General features: G+C 47.0%; 1 protein-coding gene across 2 annotated transcripts in view; it reads left to right on the top strand.

The window, feature by feature from the left end:
- The window catches only part of LOC147120127 (collagen alpha-3(VI) chain-like), a 147,646-nt gene that overhangs the window by 99,678 nt on the left and 23,526 nt on the right, over positions 1–24,442 (top strand). For both annotated transcript variants that reach the window (XM_085985685.1, XM_085985686.1), the window contains one exon: positions 606–1,262. In XM_085985685.1, the coding sequence (XP_085841811.1) occupies positions 606–1,262 (657 nt within the window). The remainder of the gene's footprint in view (positions 1–605; positions 1,263–24,442) is intronic.

Genomic DNA, 24,442 nt, shown 5'->3' with positions numbered 1-24,442 from the left:
CCAAATTTCAAGCCTGGCCATGTACCTGTGAAGTCATGTACAGTCCTCTTCATATACTCCCTATTTTTGAGTCAGCTGCAAATTTTGATATTGTGCTCCCTATTCCCAAGTCCATATGAGAGAGACAGAGAGATATACATGGTCCCGATTTTAACTCCAGGTAGATTTCCCGCTCAGGCCTGAGTTAAAATTACAATCGGGTCTCAATGATGTCATCGGGCCGCAACATGCATATGTAAACAAGGACCCTGTTGGCCCCGGGCAGGTGTCCTTGCTGCCTGCTTAGGAGAGCAGGTTAAAGTTGCAGATGTTGTGATCATGGCGGCTTTCGGACAGGTAAGAGCCAGGGCAATTTTAATGGCTCACGCGCCAGGTTTCTGCTGAGTGAGTAGGATTAAAATCACCATGTAGAGACAGAGAGAGACACAATGTTTGTGGATTATTTTTGTGATCCTGCCTAATTTGCCACTCCTTATCTTTGCATTAATGGCACATAATGTGGTGTAAGTCTATCACCAGTAAGAGCAGAGATTTCCCTGGTTGTATACAATAACTGCCGATTTTATATAATCTGCTGTGAATTACATCGTTGCATTCTTTTGCAGTTTTGCCTGAGGGAGTGAACAAGAGAGACATTGTGTTCCTTATCGATGGATCAGATAATGTTGGGAACACAAATTTACTTCTAGTCCATGATTTCATCAAGAATATAATCGAGAGCCTCGACATTGGAAGTGACAGAGTGCGAGTGGGTCTGGCACAGTTCAGTCACAATACAAAAACTGAGTTCTATCTTAATACCTACTCAACAAAAGCTGAAATTCTGAGTCATGTCAAAGGACTCAAACTGAAAGGTGGCACAATGCTCAACACTGGCGCAGCACTGGACTTTGTCTTTAGGAATCACTTTACCAGTCATGCAGGAAGCAGAAAAGAGCACGGAGTTCCCCAGTTTCTGGTGGTGTTCACCGGTGGGAGATCGGTGGATGCTATTAAACCATATGCAGATGCATTAAAGCGAGCTGCCATAGCAACCTTTGCTGTCGGAGTGAGGAATGCAGACCCAGCACAGCTGCAAGAAATTGCAACCAACCCCAATTTGGTCTTCAGTGTAAAGGAATTCCATAATCTACCACATGTACAGGAAAGGGTGATGACACCATTGTCAACACTGACTGCTCCAACAGTAACGGCTAGGGAGTCAACAGTCATTATTGAACAAACAGTAATTGCTGAAGAGCCACAAGTTACGAGTGAAGAAGGTACACAAATTGTGTTCTGTACTTTAATTATTACTGCATTACTAGTGTTAATACATCTAAAGGATTTTTACCCTTCTGTAAAATACTTCATCGTCCACCAAAAATATTGTGAGTTAGCAAATTAGTCCAAAGATAAAATTCAATAGAATTGAAAAGCAGAGAAGTTATGTTAAACTTGTATAGAACCTTGGCTAGTCCTCCCTTGGAGTACTGTGAACAGTTCTGCTTTCCATATTATAGAAAGGATATTGAGGCACTGGAGAAGGTGCAAAAAAGATTTACTAGAATGATACCAGAACTGAGAGGTTATACCTATCAGGAAAGATTGAACAGGCTGGGTTCTTTTCTCTAGAAAAGAGAAGACTGAGGGGTGACCTGATAGGGGTCTTAAGAATATGAAAGGGTTCGATAGGGTGGACCGAGAGAAGATGTTTCCACTTGCGGGGGAGATCAGAACTAGGGGTCATAAAATAAGAAAATCACTAATAAATACAATAGGGAATTCAGGCGAAACTGCTTTACCCAGAGACTGGTTAGAATATGGAACTACCACAAGGAGTGGTTGAGGTGAATAGCATAGATGCATTTAAGGGGAAGCTAGATAAACACACGAGGGAGAAATAAATAGAAGGATATGTCGATGGGGTTAGATGAAGAACGGTGAGAGGAGGCTCGTGTGGAGCATTAACACCCACATGGACCTAACAACAGAAAATGCTGGAAAAACTCAGCAGGTTAGGCAACATCCGTGGAGAGAGAAATAGAGTCAATGTTTCAGGTCGAAACCCTTCGTCAAGACTGAGTCTTGACGAAGGGTTTCGACCTGAAACGTTGACTCTATTTCTCTCTCCACGGATGTTGCCTGGCCTGCTGAGCTTTTCCAGCATTTTCTCTTGTTATTTCAGATTTCCAGCATCTGCAGTATTTTGCTATCGACCCACATAGACCTGTGGGGCTAAATGGCCTGTTTCTGTGCTGGAAATACTATGTAATACTATGTAATATGATCATTTAATTTATTAATTAACAAAACTATAGCATTATACGCAAACAGTGTGTGTTGTGGAAAGATCACTCAAGTGACAATCTCTTGAGAAAATGGTTGTTAAATATCAGAGATTATCTCTGATTTTGAACTGTTAAGATTTAGAGACAATGGACGTGATCTTGCCAGCCCTGAGGAGGCGGGTGACATAATAAAGACTCACTACGCACTTGGTTGTACATAAAGCAAGGCTTTAATCGACTTGTAACAAAACATGGAGGTCTAGTTAGTAGTCACTAGCTTCCTGTTTCCAGATTGTCTCTGGCCAAGTTGGGCCCACGCCCGAGTATTTATACTCCTCGGACGGCACCCTCAGCTGGCCGTTCAGTAGTACTTCCTGAGTTACTTCTTGTAGAAGTTGCGATTTATGACATTCTTCCTCCCTAAAAGGTTTGGAAGTCCAGTCTTCCTTTAACGGACTAGGCAGACCAAAAATAGCCGTAGTCGTTTAGCTTTCTGCTTGTGACCGGAAGGCACGCCTCCCCAGACCGTGTCCTGGTCCCTGGGTCGCTTGGCCCGTATCGGTAAGTCGGTAGAGTCCGCGTCATCTTGATCGTCCTGTGGAGGCCTGGGAATATCATGACTCCGGGTGCGGGTCCCCACAGGCGCAGAGCTGGCCTCATCCTGGGTCGTAGCCGGAGATTGTCCGGCGTCCTGATTTCGGGTGGCCATCCTACGGGGAGCGTTCGGCTCCCTGAGTTGATTCAGTAGCACTGCTGGCAGATCCCTTGATGTCCCAGGTAGGGCGTCATCTTCATAGGGGTGCGGAGTGTTGACATCATCGTCGTGGGATCCTTCATCATTCGGGCCCATGTAACCGGTTGGGCAGGGAGCCAGATCTCTGAGCGAGACGGTGGACTCCCGGCCATCGGGGTACCGCACATGTGCATATGTGGGGTTTACCTCCGTTAGCTCCATCTCGTCAATGAGAGGGTCGTTCTTGGCAGACCGGACGAACCTCCGGAGTAGCACAGGGTCTGGAGCCACGAACCATGACGGTAGAGATGTCCTATGTGTAGAGCGACGCCGGAACTTGAAGAATCACTCATGAGGTGTGACATTAGTGGACATGGAGAGAAGAGACCTGATAGAGTGTAACACGTCGGGGAGCAGTTTTCCACTGCTGGTCTGGTAGGTTGTGTGACCTCAGTGCCAGATGGACAGCATTCCAGATGATGGCATTGTATCATTCAACCTGTCCATTGCCGATTGGGTGATATGGTGTCGTCTTACTTGAGGCGATTCCCCGTTGGTAGAGATAACTTTTAAGTTCACTCGACATAAAGGAGGGACCCCGATCCGTGTGGATAAAATTGGCCGTCCCGCAAAGGGAAAAGACCTGATCGAGGCATTTAATTACTATAGAGGTAAGCGTATTAGGACAGGGGAAGGCAAAGGGAAAGTGTGAATACTCGTCTACCATCGTAAGTAGGTAGGTGTTCCGCGTCAACGAAGGCAATGGCCCTTTAAAGTCTATGCTGAGCCTCTGCATAGGCTGCATTGCATTTTTGAGTAAGTCATCTGATGGGCGGAAGAATTGTGGTTTCAATTCTGCACAAATCCTACAGGAGGAGTATGTTTTCTTTACGTCCTTCGTTGAGAATGGTAGATTTTTGGAGCGTACAAAGTGCAACATACGGGTAACGCCAGGATGGCATAAGTCCATATGCAGATCCGCCAGAGTCGACGTTGACATTGAAGAGCAAAATGCCCGTGTGAATGTATCTGGGGCCACATTCTGTTTGCCGGGTCGGTAACGGATAGTATATCCAAAGGCAGCCAGCTCCATCCTCCAGAGTTGAATTTTATTATTTTTGATTTTCGCGCGCTTCCAGTTATCCAACATGAAGGCCACGGAGCGCTGGTCAGTTATGAGCGTGAAATGACGCAGAGCAAGAAAATGACTCCATTGGCGTACAGCCTCGATGATGGCTGTAGCCTCCTTCTCGATGGCGAGGTAATGGAGCTCGCTGCCGTGCAAGGTTCTGGATAGGAATGCCACGGGTCGACCACCTTGATTCAAGGTAGCCGAGATCGCCAGCTCCGATGCATCGCATTCGACCACAAAAGGAAGGTTTTCGTCAATGGAGCGAAGCGTGGCTTTCTCCAGCTGTCGTTTGAGGAGGTTGAAGGCAGAAATAGCCGTTGCTTCCAATGGAAAAGACTTCACATGAAGCAGGGGCTTTATTTTATCGGAGAAGTGAGGTATCCACTTTGCGTAATAAGCAAACATGCCAAGTGCCCGACGATGAGAGCCGAGATTTGTAGGTGGAGGGAGCTCCTGAAGTGGACGAAGTCGCTCTGGGTCCAGTTTAATAACACCGTTGCCCACCCAGTAGCCGAGAATGTTCACTGATGGCACCGATTTCACTGATTTGGATTAGTTTAACGTTAAGTGGCAGCGACGAGAACGTCAAAAAATCTCTGAAGATTGGCGTCATGCTCCTTTTGATCATGGCCGGCAATAGTGATATTGTCTAAATACGGAAAGGTATCCGTCAAGTTCTCTTGCTGGACTAGGCCATCCATTGCCCGTTAGAAGACGGCCACCCCATTGGTGACCCCAAATGGAAGGCGACGAAACTGATAAAGCCGACCATTGGCCTCAAAGGCCGTATACTTTTTGTCAGAGTCTTTCAGCGGTACCTGATGGTACGCGCTCTTTAAATCGAAGGTTGAAAACACCTTGTATTTGGCAAGGTTGTTGACCATGTCATCTATGCGTGGTAGCGGGTAGGCATCCAGATCGGTTATTTGATTAATAGTCTGCGAATAATCAACACACAGACGTTTCTTATGTTGTTTTAAAGGGTTTTTCACATCGATGACTTGAGCCCGCCAGGGAGATGAACACGGCTCGATAATACCGTCAGCTAAAAGGCGAGAGATTTCTGCCTCGATAAATGCTCGGTCGTCTTGGCTAAAGCGCCGCGATTTGGTGGCTATGGGTTTACAGCGGAGGGAGAGATTGGCAAACAGGGAGGGCTCACCGAGTAAGGCCGCCGAGAGTGCACAAAACGGCACCTTAGAAATGGTAAGCTCCGGCTTCGACCCTCCAAACTCAAAAGCGAGTCTTTTGTGCTGCTTCTGGAAGTCCTGTCCCAGAAGCACATCGCTACATAAGTTTTCGAGTACTCCGAGCCGGGATACGTGCAATCATTGCGGATGAGGTTGACAAGACAGAAGTCAGAAGAATTGATGGTCAGAGTCGTCAGAGCCATTGCAATCTCCCTGTCCGAGGGATAAATGCACAGTTTTAACCTGCTGACAGCCCGCTTACTAATGAAGCTGTCAGAGCTGCAGGAGTCGATTAGCGCGCTTAGAGTGTGCCCATTTACTGAAACCTTCGTGGCTGCATGGGACAAACTTTGGGGAAAAACAGCTGTGATGGGAGGAGGGGTAATTTTTCTTTTGGCAGCTGTAGCCTTAGCAGTGGTTCTTGTGGGAGGAGCAGCTCCATAGATAGCAGCTGTGAAGCTAACAGGAGCTCTCGACCAGTATACTTTAGAGGAGTGGCCTTTCTTGTTAGCAGAGGCCCGTGACTGGCATACCTTGGAAAACCAATGCTTCCATACCTTCGCTGCCGCAGGTGCATTCGGGTCCAGGTTGAGACGAGCGGGTCTAAGGGGTTTTTCCATGATGGATCAGTTTCTTGCCCAAGTTCCTTTCTGCGGTTCGAGTTGCAGCTGGTTGTTCCGAATCACCCAAGGCATGGAGACGATAACAAGTCGATTAAATTGACGTAATAAAGACTCACTACGCACTTGGTTGTACATAAAGCAAGGCTTTAATCGACTTGTAACAAAACATGGAGGTCTAGTTAGTAGTCACTAGCTTCCTGTTTCCAGATTGTCTCTGGCCAAGTTGGGCCCACACCCGAGTATTTATACTCCTCGGACGGCGCCCTCAGCTGGCCGTTCAGTAGTACTTCCTGAGTTACTTCTTGTAGAAGTTGCGATTTATGACAACGGGTATGGAGGCGGGACTGCCGTGAAAATGGCAGAATCTGGAGGCGGGTGCCCAAGCCGCCCCAACCCCTAACCCGCCTCCAACCTACCTCCATGCCATCCTGTCAGGAGGCGGGTAGCCAATCCGCGCCAGGTCCCGTCTCCTTGGATTAGTGCCACTTAAGTGTGGAGAGGTGAGTATGTGAGGTAAGTGGAGAGTGTTAGAACAAGTGTACTTACCTTTGTTTCTTCCTGCAGGCGTCAGTCGGTGGGTATGCAGTGAGTCTCGCACCTCCATGGTAGAGATGACAGATGGCCGCTGCATTCTTCAATGCAGCAACCATCTAATTTCTGCTAAATAAAGAGGTTTGATGAGGTCTTGAATTCAAGAACTCATCAAGCTACAGAGAATGTCGGTGTTTGACAGCTTCACAGAGTTGCCAAACGATGCCAATTCACCTGTCAAAAATTTTTGACAGATGAAACGTCATACGTTGACGTTCTCTGCAACCGGCTTTCCCTTAATTGGCCTGCTAAGCCCGCTGGGTGGGCTTAACAAGGTCAATTATGGAAAAAAAGCGTGGGTTGGCTAGAAGTTGATGGAAGCGGGACTGAAATCCAACAAGTGGGTGTCGCACCTGCAAAAGCTCCCCATTGGCAAAATTCTGAATCATTACTTTCAGAAATCATTTCTTTCAATTTCTTTCTGGCTCTGTACCTGTGGGTTTGAGCTCTGTCAGGGAAATCTGAATTAAGTGACTTGTTTAGATCAACATTATCAATTCTTTATTTTAAAGGCCTAGATGAAGTTACCTCGTAAACTTTGCCCACTGAGAACAGCTATAATTTTGTGAGTCCAACTTTCAAACTTTGCCCTTTTAGTCTTGGCATCACCATGTGCACTCCGCTAAAGCTTGCACTGAAAGAATGAATAACCCTTAGAGGAGAAGGTACATAAACATGCAGACAATATTAAAAATGTATCTTTGGGTCTTCATCACTCACTTACACAGTAACTTGTTTATCATGAATTACTCTTGAGGTAAATCCAGGAATGACAATAGCCACAGGACATTGAGGTATTGCAGATAGAATAGCATTACAGCCAAATTTTAGAGGGGAAAATTACACATAAAGCAGACTGGATAGCAATGAGTAATGCTGAAATTAATACATTTCCATATCCTGTTTATAATTGTGTAACATTCATCAGGATTTTTAGGTAAGTAATTTTATATATGTTGATATTATATATTTGTGTTTACTTTCTGCGGCCAAGAGGAAAGATATTGGGTTAAAAATTTGTTTGCTCCCGAAAATGGACATGGGGATTGTTAGATCCGTGTGTTAATGGAGACACGGAATGCAGGAGTTGATTTAACAAGTGTTTACTGAACAAAGTCTGGAGGTGAACTAACTACACAAGACGCTATACAGGCTTATATACCCGAGTGGTTACTATTGGTACTACAGTATACAGGGGCTTCAAAAACATAGTTCCTCTTAAAGGTACATACACTACAATTCCTCCCCTTTTAGATGAATAGTACATAACATTTTAAGTAATCATTAAATAACATTTTTACAAGAACAATAATATACACATTTGCTGAAGTTAATCAATTACAAATTCAGTCTCTCTGGAGGCTTCCTGACTCGGTGGTGTAGTAGGTTCTTTTGGCAAGGTCGATTCGGCTTCAATGCCAGTGTCGGGTTCATCTGGTTCCAATATCACCGGATCGGAGGTAGATACTATGGGTATCTCTGCTTCATCACTAGGCGTATAGAGTTGTGGTGTAGGTTGTCCTTTTTTGGATGACTCTATGATCTGGTCAGCATGGCGCCTTATTATGCTTTCTCCAATGTCCACGGTATACATCAGCGGTCCTAGTCGTGTGCAAATAGTTCCAGGCTGCCATTTCTCGGTACGGTAGTCCCGGGCCAAAACTGGTTGACCTATCTGGAAGGTTCTAGTTGGCCTTTCATTCATGCCTTGAAATTGCCGGTTCTCTACGTCCCTTCTGACATTTGGCTTGACCAAATCCAGCCGGCATCTTAGGCTTCTATTGAAAAACATCATGGCGGGGGTTTGGTTTGTGACCGCATGTGTTGCATTCGTGTACGCAAACAAAAAGTTATCTACCTTATGTTGTAGATTTATGTCTTCATTACCCATGGCCTTTATGGCCTTCTTGAAGGTCTGGACAAACCTTTCAGCCAATCCATTGGTGGCGGGATGGTATGGGGCGGTTTTGTAGTGCTTAACCCCATTGTTTTTTAAGAACTTCCTGAATTCTTCGGATACAAATTGCGGTCCATTATCAGAACAGATCTGTTCAGGCAGCCCATTCCTGGCGAATATGGTCCTTAATACTGTGATGGTTTTTTCCGTGGTGGTGGAGGACATCTTTATTACCTCCGGCCATTTGGAGTGTGCATCCACCGCGATTAAGAACATTGAGTCCATAAATGGACGAGCAAAGTCGATATGTACCCTTTGCCATGGAGATGAGGGCCACTCCCATGGATGTAGAGGGGCTTGTGGTGGGGCGTCTTGGACCTTCTGGCATCCTAGACAGCTCTTGGTCATTTCTTCGATGTCTCCATCGATACCTGGCCACCACACAAATGCTCTGGCTAAGTTCTTCATTTTCACTCCACCCAGATGCCCCTCGTGAAGCTCCTTTAGCACTCTATCCTTGAGTTTGGGTGGAATCACCACTCTGGATCCACACATCAAAGTTCCACGGCACACTGACAGCTGTTCTCTTCTTTGCGAGAATGCTGGCAACGTGGTTCGCCATGTGCTGGCCATCCCTTCACCGTTAAATCGTAGACTCATGACAGAGTCGGGTCATTTTGCGTTTCCTTTTCAATGGTAGAATTTGTCACCGGTAGACATTCCACTATGGTCGAGTGGAACATCTCCACTGGGTCCACTGTAGGCGCCTCTTCCACCGTTGGCAACGGTAGGCGCGATAACCCGTCAGCATTCCCATGCTGTTTTGTTCCTTTGTATTCTATGTCATATTGGTGTGCCCCTAGGAAAAGGGACCACCTCTGTAGCCTTTGCGTTGTCATAATGGGAACGCCCTTTTTAGGGTTGAATATGGAGACGAGGGGTTGATGGTCAGTCAACAAGGTAAATTTTTGTCCGTGTAGGTAATGGTTGAATTTCTTCACCCCCCACACCAGGCTGAGTGCCTCCCTGTTGATCTGGGCATAGTTACGCTCAGCTGAGTTCAATGAGCGTGACGCAAAAGCTATCGGCCGCTCCGAGCCATCAGGGAATCTATGCAATAATACCACTCCCACGCCGTAAGGGGATGCATCGCACGCCAGTCTGATTGGCAGTGATAGGTTGTAATGAGCCAACACTTCCCTGGACGTGATCAAGCCTTTGCATTTATGGAAGGCACGTTTACAGTCTTCGCTCCATTTCCAAACTACTCCCGTTTGTAGCAGTGCGTTAAGAGGGTGCAGAACCGTCGACAAGTTCGGTAAAAATTTATGATAGTAATTTACTAATCCCAGGAACGACCTCAATTGTGAGACATTTTCAGGCGCTGGGGCCTTTACGACCGCTTCAATTTTTTCAGGTGACTTACGCAACCCTTCTTCATTAATGACATGGCCACAATATGATATTTGTTTCTGGAAAAATTCGCACTTGGGGCGATTTGCTCGTAGGCCCCGTTCTCTCAGCCTTGTGAGCACCTGCTCCAAGTTGGCAAGGTGCTCGTTGTCATTTTCTCCTGTTACAAGGATGTCGTCTAGGTAGCATTGAGTCCCCGGAATCCCTAGCAGGACTTGCTCCATCGCTTTTTGCCAGATAGCCGGAGCTGATGCCACTCCGAAAACCAGTCGATTGTACTGGTACAGGCCTTTGTGTGTGTTTATCGTGAGATACATTTTAGAGGCCTCCTCAACCTCCATCTGTAGATATGCCTGTGCTAAGTCAATTTTGGTGAAACGTTTCCCTCCGGATAGTGAGGCAAAAATATCTTCTATCCTCGGAAGAGGATACTGTACCGTGTGAAGAACCGGGTTTACAGTCACCTTGAAGTCCCCACAGATGCGAATTTTTCTCTGTTCTTCAGATTTTTCATTATTCAACGTTTTCTTCATGACCGGGATGATGGGTGTTGCCCACTCGCTCCAATCTACCTTGGATAGCACGCCTGCTTTTTCCAAATTCTCCAGCTCTGCCTCGACGGCTGGACGAATTGCGTATGGCACTGGCCTTGCCTTAAAAAACTTGGGAATTGACGCATCTTCCACTTTTATTGAGGCGGTGGTGCCTTTCAGGGTTCCTAGTTCCTGTTGAAACATTTCTTTGGCGTTAGCCAAGATTTCTTTTAATCGTCCAGGTATGACGTCATCATCGTTTTTTTTCTTACTGGTCACCGTCAGTGCCTGAATGGAGTGCCAGTCTAAACGTATCTTTCTGATCCATTCACGTCCCAACAACGGTGGACCACCATCTTGCAGAACGTATAAATACAACTTCTGTATTTCTTTGCCATTGTATGCAACAGGCACCCTTATTTTCCCTCTGGGGTACACTTTCTGCCCCGTATATGTCTTCAAGATAATGGATGTGTCTTTCAAAGGTATATGCGGAAATAGCCGCTCGTAATCCCGTCGACTCATGACAGTCAGAGCTGATCCTGTATCTAGCTCCATTTTGACTGGGGACCCCGCTATCGTGAGGGTAACCCAAATGCTCTGGTAATCTTCTTTGGCAATTACATTATGTAATTTGAGACAGCTTAGTCTCTTGTTTCTGGAGTCGCTATCGCTCTTCTGGTCTTCGGAGCTACTGTCCGTCATCATTTGTACCTTTCTGTACTTTTCCTTATTGACCTTTTTACTGTCAGTGGATTTCTTTCCAGATCTGCATACACGTGCAATGTGTCCCATCTTTCCGCATTGCCTGCATGCTTTGTCCTTGAACCAGCAGTCCTTCTGGTCATGGGTGGATCTGCCGCAGCGATAACATCTCTCGAAACCCCGTGTCATTTCATGGGTGCCGAAGTCTTGTGGCTTTTGCTGTATCTCTGCAGCTCCTCTTGCTGCTGCTTCGTATGATACAGCCACACTGAAAGCCTTGTCCAGTGTCAAATCTTTCTCAGAAAGTAGTCTTTTCTGTGTTCCTTCGCTTAGGAGACTGCAGACGAATTTGTCTCATAGAGAATCTGCCAGTCCTGCCCCGAATTGGCAGTGCTTTGACAGCTTTCGTAATTCGCTGAGGTAATCAGCGTTACTTTCATTCTTGTGCTGATTCCTCCTGAAGAATTTGAATCGTTCCGCTATCAGCAGCGGTGTTGGGTTTAAGTGCTCCTGTAAGGTATCAACAATCTCCTTAAAATTCTTGTCCATCGGTTTGGCTGGAGTGATCAAGTTTCGTAACAGCTCGTATGTCCTTGCGCCCATCAGATTTAGAAGTACCGATGCCTTTTTATCATCCGCTACTTCATTCGCCTTGCAACATACCTCCACTCTTTCCACACATGTGGTCCAATCTTCTATATCACTATCGAAAGCAGTAATATTGCCAGTCTTCGGCATCTTGAAAATCTAAAATGGTGCTTCCCGCGCTTTTCCTCTGTCCCCGATGGATCAAAATGGTGCCTCCTGCGCTTTTCTTTCTTCCCCGCCGAGTTAAGATGGCGCCTCCCGCGCTTTCCCGCCGCTGCCGCTGCTGCCAACACTGTTCTCCGCGGTTCCCATTGCAATCTGCAGCTTTTCACGGTATTTCTATTTTTTTTAATATATATCTCTTCAATAGTTTCTCCGTTACTTGGAGAACCGTTCCCGTCGTGGAGCGGGGACCCTCTGGGACTTTCCCCTCCCTCTGCTCGGTCTGAACGCCGACCTGCTTTGCAGCACCGGCCGCGCCCTGAGTGCTCCACCCTCTCTCTCTCCTTGCTTCTGCTTCCTGACTCGCTGCCCGGCCCCATTGCAGAGCCACCCGATCGAGCTCTAGCCCGCCGCAGCCCAGGAAGGATCAGTGCACTACCTGCCACCAGCCCGTTTAGCTGGTGAAACCACAGCTTTCCTTTCTTTTTTCTTGCCTCTGGCTTCGACCTTCGTCTGAGGAATCGATCTCCTTGAGGTGCTCCCGAATTGCAGGTAAGTTCGTTTCTAACTCGTCGCCACTGTTAGATCCATGTGTTAATGGAGACACGGAATGCCGGAATTGATTTAACAAGTGTTTACTGAACAAAGTCTGGAGGTGAACTAACTACACAAGATGCTATACAGGCTTATATACCCAAGTGGTTACTACTGGTACTACAGTATACAGGGGCTTCAAAAACATAGTTCCTCTTAAAGGTACATACACTACAGGGATCACAATGTGCAATCACGCCATGTCCACTCAAAGGAATGCAGGTAGCACACTAACTTTGTGTTGCTTGCTGATTAGCATGATTGCAGCGTGCAGCCCAGTGCTGAATGTGCTGCTGATTGGCTGAACGCTCAGCCGGGGGCACAAATTTGTGCGAGGCTAGCACCAATTAAAGCTAGCTTGCACTACTTAAAGGCAGTCTGCACCTCTTAAAGGGGAGGTGCATTCTACCTGCAGCAGATCATTGAACTGGCTGGGGAAGAGAGTGAGAAGAGGAAAAAACACCAATGATGTCACAATAGGGGAGAGAGCGTGTGCCAAGTTTCTCCGATGTAGCACTGGAGGCTTTGGTGCAGCAGGTCAACATGAGGAGACTGGTCCTGTTTCCACAGAGGGCCAGGAGGCCCTCCAGGCAAATGCATATAATCCAATGGGAGCAGATAGCCGTTGTGGAAAATGCCAGCATTATAGCCCTAAGGGCAGAGGACCTGGACGCAGTGCAGGAAGAAGTTTAATTACCTCACATGAGTGGGCAAGGTCAGTGAATTCATCTTCAAATGCCATATCCTACCATCTACACCACTAGCCTCAAACACTGCTCAATACACCACTTCCCCATCGCTCACCTACCAACAATCTCTACCAAATGTGACTCATAATTCACATTTATAGCTTCACCTTACCTTCACACATTTACCACCACTGCAAACTTCACACCCACACCTCACAGCTTGCAGACACTATCAGCTATTCAACCATGACAGGCATATCACCAAACACATTGCACCACACTCACTGACACATTTCCCTTCCTCTTGCAGGAAAAAGTGGCTCACAACAGGCGCCAGCAGGTCCTAACTGGCAGGCGACAGGTGCTCCTGCATAACCTGACTCCCATGGAGGAGACAGTGCTGGCCATTATTGGGAGTTAGCATCGCTGAGCCCTGTATCGATTTGTATGTGGGTTCAATGATGAGACATTTATGAAAGAGAATGGCCTAGAAATTGAGTTGACGCCGCGCCAGGGCTTTAGCGCCGGAAATTTAGCGCCGGCGCTAATTCCCTTGCGCGCGCCAAAAATTCAGTAGCGCCGCGCCCAGACGGCTGCCGGCGCTACTGGCGGGCGTGAGCGCCTCCCAATGGGCGCTGAGTGCCGAATTGCGGCGCTAATCCGCCGCTGCGGCACCCGATGCGGTGCGGCAGGCTGGGGAAGTGCAGGCCTCCTCCTTCAGTTAAGGAGGAGCTGCCTGCACCCGCCCGCTGTCCGTTCAAATATTGAAAAAATGAGCCCGGCACCTCGGACAAGTGCCGGGCTTGCAGGCCAGACGCATCTGTTCCGCGGGGGGGGGGGGGTGGAGGAGTCCGGGGAGGGAGGTGCGGGCAGGCAGCCGACGGGAAAGCGGCCGGCCGCAGCGCGACCTTAATGCGCCGGCGCAAACTCGGGGAAGACTCTGTTGCCAGAGTCTTAGTTGCGGCTGCCACGGGCGAGGCGGCCGCAACTGAATTTCGGCGCTGGGGCCCGTCGTCATGGCAACCGGGACGCTGCGCACACCGATGACGTCATCGGTGCCGGCGCAGCGCTACCGGTCTACCGCGGCGTAAGGGCCCCAGGCAATTTCGGCGCCGGCGCCAAATGCAGCGCTAGGCCCTCTAGCGCCGCAAAATCGGCGCTAAGGGCACTCAATTTCTAGGCCAATGTCTTTTAATCTAAAGTTTGTTCAACTCAGTTAACAGCATTTACAGGAGACATCATGTTTTAAATCCATCTAAAGTGAAACTGAAACTAAACTAAACTGCTTGTCTCTCACATGCTCTCTGCTGGTCAGACATAAGTAATCAATCAGGCAAACATGCTGGTAAGGCATCATAATCAAACAGGCAAATACCATCACTATTTGCTGATATCATTACATCTCCCTTTCTTAAAACAAAAGTATTTTACTTTTAACTAACAACATGTTTTCTTTGTATTAATCTGCATTTTAACTGTAACACTTAATGAACTTACATTATCATTATCATGATCAAGGTTTTTTAACCTTGCTTTGTGTGTTCACATGAAATATGTCAATACACTAGAACCTGAAGAAAGAATAAGATAACATTGCTTCCTTCTATAACAAGAGTCCTTAAATTTGCTCAATGAGTCTCTCAGGAGGCTTCACGTGTCGTGAGGATTTTCTTATTGATTGTCCTTGAATCTGAGTTGTTGCCTCAGATGATGGTTTCTCAGCTGTGTGATCAGGTTGTTCAACAGTATCAGTTTTTTGACCTGCTGTGTGATCAGGTTGTTCAACAGTATCAGTCTTTTGACTTGCTGTGGCTGGTCCCCTGAGAAGATCTCGACGATTTCTTCGCAGAACAGCACCCTCATCTGTCTGAATGGTGTATGATCTTGGTTGAACTTCACTCAGGACAGTTCCCTTCTGAGTCCATATGTTTGTTTTGTCTTTGAACCTTACTTGGTCACCAGTGTGGAGTCCAGGTAGGTTTTGTGTTCCTCTGTCATAGTAGTACTTTTGCTTTTCTTTCTGTTGTTCTTTGAACTTCCTCACTTTCTCCCCCTCTTTTGTTTTCAGGAGGTTCTCCGGGATGGGTAGGTTTGACCTTAGCCGACATCCCATAAGGAGTTGGGCTGGTGACATACCACACTCGAGCGGCGTTGTGCGGTATACAAGCATGCTCTGGTAGAAGTCAGTTCCACTGTCTTTTGCCTTGTACATCAGTCTTTTCACTGTCTGGACCGATTTTTCCACTAGTCCATTGGACTGTGGAAAGTGAGGACTTGACGTTGTGTGGACAAAGTCCCACTCTTTGGCAAAGTGTCGGAAACTTGCATTGTAAAACTGGGGTCCGTTGTCTGTGAAGACCTCGCTTGCCACGCCATGTCTGGAGAATATGGCTTTCATACATGTTATCACAGCATCTGCAGTGGTGGTGTACAGTCTACAAACCTCTGGATACAGGGAGTAATAGTCTGTGACTACAAGATAGTCCTTCCCTTGACATACAAATAGGTCAGCGCCTACCTTCTGGTAAGGTCTGTCTGGCGCTGGGTGTGGCTTTAGTGGTTCTACCGGATTGCTTGCTCGATATTTCAGGCATATTGTGCAGTTTGACACCTCATTTGTCACATCTTGGTTGATTCGTGGCCAGTACATCACCTCTCGTGATCTTTTCTTACACTTTTCGATTCCCAGATGTCCTCCATGGATCCTTTTTAGCATCTCTTTTCTCAGACTCTTTGGGATAACTATTTTACTTCCTTTGTAGATGATGTCTTCGACCACTGATAGTTCCGCCCTGCAGTTCCAATACTCTGCTATGTCAGGTGAGCAGTCTTGCTTCATGTTGGGCCATCCATCCAAGATGCTTTTCCTCAGTCGTCTCATTGTTTCATCTTTGTTTGTCTCAGTCTTTATGAGCTCCATTTTTGCATGTGCTATGGGCAGTGCACTTGTGATCATGTCCACGTAGGCGTTCACTTTTTCATCCATTTTGGTGTTTGCGGGTTCACTTGGGTCAACAGCTCTGGACAACGTGCCTGCTGTATACATCAGCTTACCCGGTGTGTACGCAACATTCAGTGTATAGCGTTGCAGCCTGATCATCATTCTTTGTATTCTAAGCGGACAGCTATTTAGTGGCTTTTGGAACAATGCAATCAAGGGCTTATGGTCAGTCTCTACACTGATTGCTTGTCCTGCCACAAACTGGTGAAATCTTTCACAGGCGTATGTGATGCTGAGCAGCTCCTTTTCTATTTGAGCATATCGCGTCTCCGCGTCTGTCATTGAGCGCAATGCATATGCAATAGGTTGCCAGTAGTCATATTTTTGCAGAAGAACGGCACCGAGCCCACTCTGTGATGCATCTGATGATATCTTGATGGGTCTCGCTGGGTCATAAAACCTCAGAACTGGTTCCTCTGTGAGCAGTTTCTTTAGATCGCTCCATGACTTCTCATGCTCATGATTCCATTCCCATTCTATGTTCTTTTCAGTTAGTCTTCTCAGTGGCGCCATCTTTTCTGAGAGGTTGGATATGAATTTACCCATGTAGTTGATCATTCCATTAAACCTCTGCACGTCCTTTTTGCATTGTGGCTTTGGCATATTCTCAATGGCGGACACCTTTCTGGGATCTGGTCTGATGCCCTCACTGCTAAGGATATCTCCCACGAATGTCAGTTCTGTCACCCCGAGCTGGCATTTCTCTATATTCAGCTTCAGGTTTGCTTTCCTTGTTGCTTCCAGCACTTTTTCAGTCTCTCGTCATGCTCAGTTCTCATGGTTCCCCATACTATGATGTCATCCATCGATGTATCAACTCCCTCCAGGTGCTCATAGATCATATGGATAATTTTGTGATACACTTCAGGAGCTGAGGCAATGCCAAATGGTAACCTTAGGAATCTGTATCTGCCAAATGGACTGTTGAACGTGCACAGTCTTGAACTTGCTTCATCCAGTTTCATCTGCCAAAATCCTGATGATGCATCTAACTTGCTGAAATACTTTGCATTTGCAAACTGTGACATGATTTCCTCACGTGTTGGAAGCTTGAAGTGCTCTCTCTTTATTGCTCTGTTTAGATCTCTTGGATCCAGGCAAATTCTGAGCTTTCCATTCTTTTTGTCCACAACGACGAGGGAACTCACCCACTCAGTTGGCTCATCTATCTTCTGAATCACGTTCAGGCTTTCCATCCTGTCCAACTCTGCCTTCAGTTGCTTTTGAAGAGCAAACGGAACTTTTCTGCATGGATGTATGACTGGTGTCATACTTTTATCTACTCTGATCGTGTGTTCTCCTGGAATGCAGCCTAGACCCTTAAATAGGTCATTGTACTCTTTCATGAGTTCATCATAGACTGTCTCTCCTTCGCTTTCCACAATGAGGACTCTCTTTACCAGGTTCAGTCTCTCACAGGCTTTTAAACCTACTATGGCTTGCACATCCTTTGGCACCACGATTAATGCTAGCGTGTGCTCTCTGTCCTTGTGTGTTACTTTGACAATGCATCTTCCTTTCACTGGTATATCAGTACCTGAGTATCCTGTCACTTTCACTTTTATTCCATGTATCTTTGGTCTGGGTCTAATTTTCTTAAAATCAGTCTCTGATATCACATTAACTTGTGCTCCAGTATCCAATTTAAATGGAATGTGTATGTCATTCACTTTTAGTGTCAACATCCAGTCTCTTTTTTCTTTTTTGTTTTCAGACACAACATCTACATAGAACTCCTCTATCTCGCTTTCATCTACTGTATGGACCTTGCTTTGTTGCGCTTGGTTCTTACAGCAACGGGCATAATGGTTGTTTTTGTTGCAACTATTGCATGTTTTACCATATGCTGGACACTTTTTTGGTGTATGCTGTGTACCGCATCGACCACATGACTTTCGATTGCCCCTTTCATTTTTGTTCGCTGGCCACGCCTCTTTTTTCACATTGGGGCTCTTTTTGTTAAACGGTTTGTGTCCGTTCATTCTCACTGCATCCACGTTGCAGCTACTGTCACTGAACAGCTCCTTTGCCTGCGACTTCACAGTGTCTGTAGCCCTACACAGTGCTATGGCTTTTCCCAGGTCTAGATCTTGCTCTCTTAGCAGTCTTTCCCTTAGACCATTATCTGGAATACCACACACCAGCCTGTCTTTTATCAGCGAGTCTGTCAGTCCCTCAAATTCACATGTTTTGCTTCGGTTTCTCAGTTCAGTCACATACTGATCAATAGTCTCTCCCATTTTCTGTACACATGTGAAAAATCTGTGCCTCTCAAACGTCACGTTACGTTTAGGTATGCAGTAGGCCTCAAACTGTTCCATTATTTTATCTAGCTTCATTTTGTCTCCATCAGTAGCGAATGTGAAGTTATTATACACTTCCAGCGCTTCATCACCTACGACATGTAATAACACTGACGCTTTCATTTTATCACTTTTCTCGTCAGCTCCGATTGCTGATAAATACAACTCCAAACGTTGTTTGAACCTTCTCCAATTTTCAGCCACATTACCTGTCAACTGAAGCTTCGCCGGTGGGTGTAAACCTTCCATTTTTTCACTTTGTTAGCTCTTCTCCAACGGTAAGTAACAATGTTCTCTTTTGGCTTGCTAATATGTGGAGAGCTGATTTAACTTCAGATTTTTCCTCTTCATCTCTTTCAATCACTTCTGACACCATGTATCGATTTGTATGTGGGTTCAATGATGAGACATTTATGAAAGAGAATGTCTTTTAATCTAAAGTTTGTTCAACTCAGTTAACAGCATTTACAGGAGACATCGGCCTAGAAATTGAGTGGGCTTAGCGCCCATTTTGCGGCGCTAGAGGGCATTGCGCTGGACTTACAGCCGGTTTTGAAATTGACTAGGGCCCAACATCGGCGTTACACCGGTAGCGCTGCGCCGGCACCGATGACGTCATCAGTGTGCGCAGCGTCCCGGTTGCCGTGGTGACGGGCCCCAGCGCCGAAATTCAGTTGCGGCCGCCTCGCCCGTGGCAGCCGCAACTAAGACTCTGGCAACAGAGTCTTGCACGACTTTGCGCCGGCGCATAAAGGTGGAGCGGCGGCCGGCCGCTTTCCCGCCGGCCGCCTGCCCGCACCTCCCTTCCCGGACTCCCCCACCCCCCCCCCCCCGCGGAACAGATGCTTCTCGGCTGCGAGCCCGGCACTTCCCCGAGGTGCCGGGCTCATTTTTGTGAAGATTTTACCGGACAGCGGGCGGGTGCAGGCAGCTCCTCCTTAACTGAAGGAGGAGGCCTGCACTTCCCGAGCCTGCCGCACCGCATCGGGCGCCGCAGCGCTGGAATAGCGCCAGTTTTCAGGCGCAAACAACCTTCAGTAGCGCCGGCAGCCGTTTGGGCGCGGCGCTACTGAATTTTTGGCGCGCACAGCGCGACTTAGCACCGGCGCTAAATTTCCGACGTTAAGCCCCGGCGCAGCGCAAACTCAGTTTCTAGGCCATCATTTTTTAAATCCATCTAAAGTGCAACTGAAACTAAACTAAACTGCTTGTCTCTCACATGCCCTCTGCTGGTCAGACATACGTAATCAATCAGGCAAACATGCTGGTAAGGCATCATAATCAAACAGGCAAATACCATCACTATTTGCTGATATCATTACAAGCCCGTGGCCAGCAGCGGGGCTGAAAGAAAAAACATGCCGGTATCCTCATACGTAATCCTCCTTCCCACTTCCCCCTCATCCCACAATCTTTTCTGATTTATAAGCTGCTCATGGTGTAAGCATGCACCTCTTGCTTCCCCCCCCCCCGCTCCCCTCACCACAACCTTACCTTTGTGCCTTTCTCCTTTCAGATAGCCAAGAACTGACATCTGACCAGGTACTAGTGGAGGAGCACAAAATAAAAGAACATTAAGGCACTGATGATGAAGACACAGCACCGTCACTCGATTTCACACTTGCAGCCACCAGCTCAGATACTGACACTACGCATGATTCAGAGGATAGCATAGAGGTGGGATTTGCACGCGGTGTGACACCATGCACGAGTGGCCTGTAGCCAGGCCAGGGGGAAAGGGTAGGGCAGGTGCCAGCTCCCCGGAGGTCGAGGTCGCACAGGAGTACTGCTGCGGAGGACTCAGATGAGGAATTTTATGGGGCGGCCTACAGAAGAATGCTAATGGGTATGCGCAACGAAATGCTTGGCGCAATGGCAGGCCTGCCAGAAAGCCTGAGTGGAATGCCAAGGAGCATGGAGGAGCCCAGCACCAACCTTGCACAGGGCTTTGAGCAGAGCTTGGAGCCCATCTTTTCCAGCATGGAAGTGATAGGTAACTCCATTAGCGCACTTATTATGTCCGTGTGTAATTGAGACACGGACTACAGGAGCTGGTTATAACAGGTCTTTACTGAGTGGAGACAACCTGGAACTACAATGCAAAAGTTACTACGCAGGCTTATATACAGGGGTGGTCACTACTGGTACTGCAGTATACAGGGGCTGCAGAATATAGTTCCTTCTGCAAAGTACATACAGTACAATTCCTCCCCTTTTAGCTAAACAGTACATAACATTCGATTAATAATTAAGTAACATATTTACAATTACAGTTGCTAGATACATTAGTTGAAGTTAAGCAATTATAAGTTCAGTCTTTGAGGAGGCTTCCTGATTCTGTCTGGATAACGCCTCTTTGGGGTATCAGGTTCTTCTGGCAAAGTTGATTCGGGATCAACGTCGTTGTTTGGTTCGTCTGCTTACAATATCACCGTTTCTGCGGTGGATGCAATTGGTACTTCGGTTTCATCGCCAGGTGTATCGGATCATGGTGTGGAATTGAAGTTTTCCAGTGACTCTAGAATCTGGTCAGCATGGCGTCTTACAATGCTCTCTCCAACGTCCACGGTATACATTAGAGGTCCTTGCCGTGTGCAAATCGTTTCTGGCTGCCATTTCTCTGTGCGGTAGTCCCGGGCCAAAACTGGTTGACCGATCTTAAAACTCCTGGTCGGCCTTTCATTCATATTCTGAAACTGCCTGTTCTCCACATCTCTTCTGATGTTTGGCTTAACCAAATCCAGGCCCCATCGTAGTCTTCGATTGAAGAACATCATGGCTGGAGTTTGGTTGGTAACCGCATGTGTCGCATTCCGGTAGGCAAACAAAAAGTTATTCACCTTGTGTTGTAGGGGTATGTCTTCATTACACATTGCCTTGATAGCCTTCTTGAATGTTTGAACGAACCTCTCAGCCAATCCATTGGTGGCTGGATGATATGGGAAGGATGTGTAATGCTTAACACCATTGTTCTTTAAGAACCTCCGGAAATCTTCAGACACAAACTGTGGTCCATTGTCGGAGCAAATCTGTTCAGGCAGCCCATTTCTGGCAAATATGGTTCGTAAGACTGTGATAGTGTTTTCTGTGGTGGTTGAGGACATTTTTATTACCTCTGGCCACTTTGAATGTGCATCCACCGCAATTAAAAACATCGAGTCCATAAATGGACCAGCAAAATCAATGTGCACCCTTTGCCATGGAGATGAGGGCCACTCCCATGGATGTAAAGGGGCTTGTGGTGGGGCGTTTTGGACCTTCTGGCATCCTGTACAGCTCTTGGTCATCTCTTCGATTTCTCTATTGATTCCCGGCCACCACACAAACGCTCTGGCTAAGTTCTTCATTTTTACCCCTCCCAGATGACCCTCATGAAGCTCATTGAGCACTCTATCCTTCAATTTGGGTGGAATTACTACTCTGGATCCACACATCAAGGTTCCTCTGCACACTGACAGCTGTTCTCTTCTCGGCGAGAATGCTGGCAGCAGTGGTTCGCCATGTGCTGGCCATCACTTCACCGTTAAATCATAGACCCAGGAGAGCGTCGGGTCATTTCGTGTTTCCTTTTCTATGTTTGCATTCGTCACAGGGAGACATTTGACTATGGTCGAGTGGAATATCTCCACTGGATCCACTGCAGGTGCTTCTTCCACCATCGGCAACGGTAGGCGCGACAATCCATCAGCATTCCCATGCTGTTTAGTTCCTTTGTACTCGATGTCATATTGGTGTGCCCCTAGGAAAAGGGACCACCTCTATAGCCGTTGTGCTGTCCTTATCGGTACGCCCTTCTCAGGGTTGAAAATGGAGACAAAAGGTTGATGATCAGTTAGTAGAGTAAATTTCTGACCGTGCAGGTAGTGATTGAACTTCTTCACCCCCCACACCAGGCTGAGGGCCTCTCTGTCAATCTGGGCGTAGTTATGCTCGGCTGAAGTTAACGAGCGTGACGCAAAAGCTATCGGCCTCTCTGAACCATCAAGGAATTTATGTGACAGTACCGCTCCAATGCCGTAGGGAGACGCATCACACGCCAGTCTTATCGGTAGTGATGGGTTGTAGTGAGCCAATACTTCTCTTGAATTGATTAGGTCCTTACTCTTCTGAAAGGCCCGCTTACATTCATCGCTCCATTTCCATGCTACTTTGTTTGTCGTAGGGCGTTCAGTGGGTGCAGAATTGTGGACAAGTTCGGCAAAAACTTATGGTAGTAATTCACCAATCCGAGGAATGACCTCAGTTGCGACACATTTTCAGGCGCTAGAGCCTTAACTACCACTTCAATTTTGTCAGGGGACTTATGTAACCCCTCTTCATCAATCACGTGGCCACAATACGATATCTGTTTCTTAAAAAACTCGCACTTGGGGCGATTGGCTCGTAGCCCATGTTCTCTTAGTCTAGTGAGCACCTGCTCTAGGTTGGCAAGGTGTTCACTGTCATCTTCACCTGTCACTAGGATGTCATCCAAGTAACACTGAGTCCCCGGAATCCCTAGCAGGACTTGTTCCATCGCTCTTTGCCATATCGCCGGAGCTGATGCTACTCCGAATACCAGTCGATTATGTTGGGAAAGACCTTTGTGAGTGTTTATCGTGAGATACTTCCTAGAGGATTCTTCAACCTCCATCTGCAAATATGCTTGTGCTAGGTCAATTTTTGTAAAACGCTTCCCTCCAGATAGTGAGGCGAAAATATCTTCTATCCTCGGAAGAGGATATTGTACTGTGTGAAGGATAGGGTTCACCATCACCTTGAAGTCCCCACAGATGCGAACCTTCCTTGGCTCCTCAGACTTATTGTTTAACGTTTTCTTCATGACAGGAACGATGGGTGTCGCCCACTCGCTCCAGTCTACCTTAGATAACACGCCTGCCTTCTCCAGATTCTCCAGCTCTGCCTCGACGGCTGGGCGAATTGCATATGCTACCGGTCTTGCTTTGAAAAACTTGTGAATTGCATTCTCTTCTATTTTTATCGAGGCGGTTACGCCTTTAATAGTTCCCAGTCCTTGTTGAAATACCTCTTTGGCGTTAGCTAAGATTGTTGACAATCGTCCAGGAGTGACGTCGTCATCCTTTTTACCAGCCACCGTCAGTGCCTGAATGGAGTGCCAGTCTAAACTTATCTTTCTGATCCATTCACGTCCCAATAACGTTGGTCCACCATCTTGCAGTATGTACAGATACAATTTCTGTATTTCCTTGCCGTTGTATTCGACAGGCACCCTTATTTTTCCTCTGGGGTATAATTTTTGCCCCGTATACGTCTTCAAGACAATGGATGCCTCTTTCAAGGGTATGTGTGAGAATAGCCGCTCGTAGTCTCGTCGATTCATGACGGTCAGAGCTGATCCTGTATCCAATTCCATTTTGACTTGGGACCCTGCTATCGTGAGGGTGACCCAAATGGTTCGGTGATCCTCTTTTGCGATTACGTTGTGAAGTTTGAGACAGCTTAGTCTCTTGTTCCCGGATTCACTATCGCTCATCTGGTCTTCGGAACTACTGTCCGTCATCTTTTGTACTTTCCTGTACTGTTCCTTAGTAGCCTTTTTGTTGTCGTTAGTCTTCTTCCCAGACCTGCAAACTCGTGCAATGTGTCCCATCTTTCCGCATTGCCTGCATATTTTGTCCTTGGACCAGCAGTCCTTCTGGTCATGGGTTGTTCTGCCACAGCGATAACATTTTTCAAATCCCCGTGTCATTTCGTGGGTGCCGTATTCCTGTGGCTTTTGCTGTATTTCCGCAGCTCCCCTTGCTGCTGCTTCGTACGATACTGCCACGCTAAAAGCCTTATCTAGCATCAGCTCTTTCTCTGAGAGTAACCTCTTCTGGGTTCCTTCACTCAGGAGTCCACAGACAAATTTGTCCCGTAGGGTATCTGCCAGTCCTGCTCCGAACTGGCAGTGCTTTGATAGCTTGCGTAGTTCCGTAAGGTAATCAGCATTGCTCTCATCTTTATGCTGATTTCTCCTGTGGAATTTAAATCTTTCTGCTATCAGCAGTGGTGTAG

The sequence above is a fragment of the Somniosus microcephalus genome, chromosome 4, assembly GCF_052327205.1.
Source record: "Somniosus microcephalus isolate GS21.2 chromosome 4, FLI_Smic_1.0, whole genome shotgun sequence".
In the NCBI taxonomy this organism is placed as follows: Eukaryota; Metazoa; Chordata; class Chondrichthyes; order Squaliformes; family Somniosidae; genus Somniosus; species Somniosus microcephalus.
This window is presented reverse-complemented; position numbering and strand designations above follow the sequence as displayed.